Source organism: Rhagoletis pomonella, unplaced genomic scaffold, assembly GCF_013731165.1.
Source record: "Rhagoletis pomonella isolate Grant_MI unplaced genomic scaffold, Rhpom_1.0 Rhpom_scaffold_00011, whole genome shotgun sequence".
NCBI classification, from domain to species: domain Eukaryota; kingdom Metazoa; phylum Arthropoda; class Insecta; order Diptera; family Tephritidae; genus Rhagoletis; species Rhagoletis pomonella.
Genome location: NW_023458565.1, coordinates 14,319,460 through 14,322,925, shown reverse-complemented (window position 1 = coordinate 14,322,925; position 3,466 = coordinate 14,319,460). Strand labels below are relative to the sequence as shown.

At 41.0% G+C, this 3,466-nt stretch overlaps 1 protein-coding gene across 1 annotated transcript in view; it reads left to right on the top strand.

Moving 5' to 3' along the window:
- The first annotated feature begins 650 nt into the window (after window positions 1–650).
- LOC118747174 (formin-like protein 1) overlaps window positions 651–3,466 on the top strand; it is a 43,911-nt gene continuing 41,095 nt past the window's right edge. The window contains exons 1-2 of the mRNA XM_036481164.1: window positions 651–722; window positions 813–922. Of these exons, the coding sequence (XP_036337057.1) occupies window positions 651–722; window positions 813–922 (182 nt within the window). The remainder of the gene's footprint in view (window positions 723–812; window positions 923–3,466) is intronic.

Genomic DNA, 3,466 nt, shown 5'->3' with positions numbered 1-3,466 from the left:
CAAAATCGCTTAGGCGGTTACAGCGCCAAAAAAGAAGAAAAAGAAGACATATATACACATATGCATACATATATATCAAAATATTCAGAATGACGAGATGAATTGGTCCAGGCCTCTCGGTTTGTAAACACGCTAACTTGAACAAAATTTTCGATATTTTAACGAAAGTCGGTTAGTGTTAAATTTTGGCGAAATCTGCCAATAACCACGAAAACCTCCCACGTAGTAATTAAAATATTTTTGTTTTATTATTTTTTTACGAATTTTGCTATTCAAATTTACATTTCAAATATATCAACAAACATTTGTGGGTACTCTCACATCAGTCGTTGCCTATGGGTTAATGACAAAAAAATCCTATACATTCACAATATTTCATGTATTAATTTTCAAATACGCATATTGTCAATGGCTGGTTTACTGTATACTGTGATCGTGTCCAAATTTTGTAAAAAAAATTAATTTGATTGGCAGCTAAAAAGAATCGCGACTTCTGCGTACGAAAAATTTTACAAACGCACTGATAAACCACTAACTAACAAGCGCTCACGTGCCGGCGGACAATACAGACAGGCGGAACGGTTTTTTTGTTGAACGACTGCCTTTGAATTTTCGCGCAACTAATGGCTAATCAAAATGGGCACCTAGTTATGCTTGCATTGCAAAATCTAGAAGGTCAAACGGTCACCAAAATTGCAACGCATATCGCTGACGCAGCTTGCGTAAGTAACGATTTTTTTTTTTAGGAGTTTACCAATGGAAAGCTGGTGCACACAGCATTAAATTTCAATTTCTTTCCATACCCTCCGCAGGTGCCTCCCCATAATGAGGTCAAGGAAACGGTGATCGTTTCAGAAGAAGCTAGCGAACTAGAACCGAAAGCTAATAAGGATAATGGTGGCAATGGAGTCGGAAGATCGTGGTATGCGGCTACGAAAGAGACGAGTTGCTCGTAGCCAGAGTCGCAGTCGACGCACTTCGAGACGTCGTGGACGCCGCTAAATTGGAGTGGAATCCCACCATGCATAACATGAGAAATAGGCAACAATCATCAATGGCAACAAATTGGCGACTCACCGATTTATTGATGTGGTGACAAATCGGCAACATCACTTCGTTCATGTCAATTTTCAATAAATAAGTTCTCAAAAATTCCGAAACTTATGAATATGGCGTCAATAGTATTGTCCGAAAGCATCTAAATTATGCCCAAGGACAGGATTGAAAAAATAGGAAGCCCCATAGCGAGAAAAGGAATTAATTCCGATTGTAAGTTCCAATTTTGTATACAAAAAATAAATGAAGTATTAAAAAGAATAAAATTATTCCGAATATCGCCTGAAGCGATAAGAAAACGACTCATTCAGGTAATAGGAAAATGACTCGCCCAGGCGGGTTGCCTTCGGCGGACATTTTAGAGCGACTGGTAATAGGAAATCGATTCGATGGCAATATTACCGGCAATAAATTTGTTTCCGAGGGCGAAACGTTTTCTTATTGCCGGCAACAAAAATTGTTTGGTGGGAATTAGTAATGAATAATTTGAATTTTTATATTTTGATGTGTCTTTCTTTATGCGTGCTTGCATTTACATACACATTATGTATATGTATTAAATGTACCCTTATTGTACTTGTGCATTTATTTACGCATATTTTGTAGAAAATTGTGAAAATTTCATAAAATTCACTATAATTTTGATAAAACCTAAATAATATATATGTATAATATATTATATATTATGTAGGTGAAGAGATGAAACCCGCATGGGAGCAAGTAGTCAAATGATTATAGGTCAATTTATTGGCCGAGCAGGGTAGGAGTATGAGAAAATAGCGCAGGTCTAATAAATAAGCAGCACACCTGCTGATGGTGGGCACTGTAGTAATTGCAGATAATGGTGAGACAGATCCTCATCAAGCTTCCTCGTTTGAGGTGCGTTGGCATACGGAGGCAAAGCCCAAATGCCTCCACTGCATATTACATTTGAACAGCAGGCTGCAATGCGAACTCTCCCAAATTTCACGAGAGGGGGCTTTGGCAAAGGTAAGGTCGTCTTATCACAGAGACAAGCTAGGCTTCCAGCTGTCATTGGTTCTGCTCCCCACAGATGATATGTATACATAGCAGTTTACGAAAGAAACTTGAAGGTGGCTAGGCTTACGTATATGTATGGCCTAAGACTGCCGTTTTCGGCGGCCGTGGGAACCTTTATAAGCATTTTCCATGCGGAAGTCTATGCCAGCAGTCTGTATGCAGATTTAACTAATTTTAAGTGATAGTCAAGAGGCACTCAAAACTCTCTACTCCTTCGAGGTTAATAAAACCTTCGTGGTCCTAGAGTGTATAGAGAAGCTTAATGTCATGGCTGAAATTAATGATATCCTAATGTTATGGATACCAGTGCACATGGAAGTTGATGGCAATGAGGAAGGCGAACAGATAGCCAGCATGGCTGCAGCCTCGACCTCGACAGAACCTGAGCCCGTCCTTCCTTTCGATAAGTCTTCCGCACGATAAAAGAGGCGCTCAGAAAGGAAATAGCACCACCGGTCCGCGTCAAGGAGAAACTAAGAATTTTTGCAGGCATTTTGACGGGCCATTGTAGGCTAAGACGCCATTTGCATAAGCTAGCGACCTAAGTCGCTTCTGTGACCCCGCCAAGCAGACATCATTACACTTTCTTCTCGAGTGTGAGACCGTTTTACGTAGAAGAGAGAGGAGTATAGGACATCTATGGCGAAGCATACCCCGGGATCCATTCTGAAATTTATAGAGTCTAACCCTAGGGGTTTTGTGATGAGCTGAGGGCGCAATAGACTTACAGGTCACAGTGCTTACTCTATCTTACCTTCATCACTTTCAGACGCTTATCAGAGAACCCGCACCAATTTTCCAGTTGATACGGTTCTACCAGTAAATTAGCATGTCCATTGATGATGCTGTCGATCTGTGAATCATGTCAGGCGTGAGTGCGCTTTGGTCAACCGTAATGTCTCTGGCTAACCCGAGGAAGGGTGATGACAGAGAGGAAATACCATTCGTCGAGCCCGATCATCGAGCTACTTCAGCCGCTAATTTATATTGGAACCCGAATAGTAAAACTCCACAATACTACACAATTCGGCTATTGCTGAAAGCATGAAAAGCGCGGAACGCCTGAAAAGCTTGTCGTGGAGTTCTGCGCGAAGGCTGCACAAACAGCTGACTTCGGCCTTTTACTTTCACCATCGTCGAAGTACGGGTGGACATCGGAAGGACAAATCTTTCAAAAACGTAAAATAAAAATTGTGTGCGGCGGCAGACTACCTCACCAAGATCCTCAATTTGTCGATAACAACTCTCATCATTCCAGAATTGTGGGTATTAGGGAGCCAGGGAAACCTGTTAACAAAGAGGACTCTTATACCCCCGATAACTACGGTGACCATAAATATGGATTCAAAATGAAGGACAATTTTTCAAA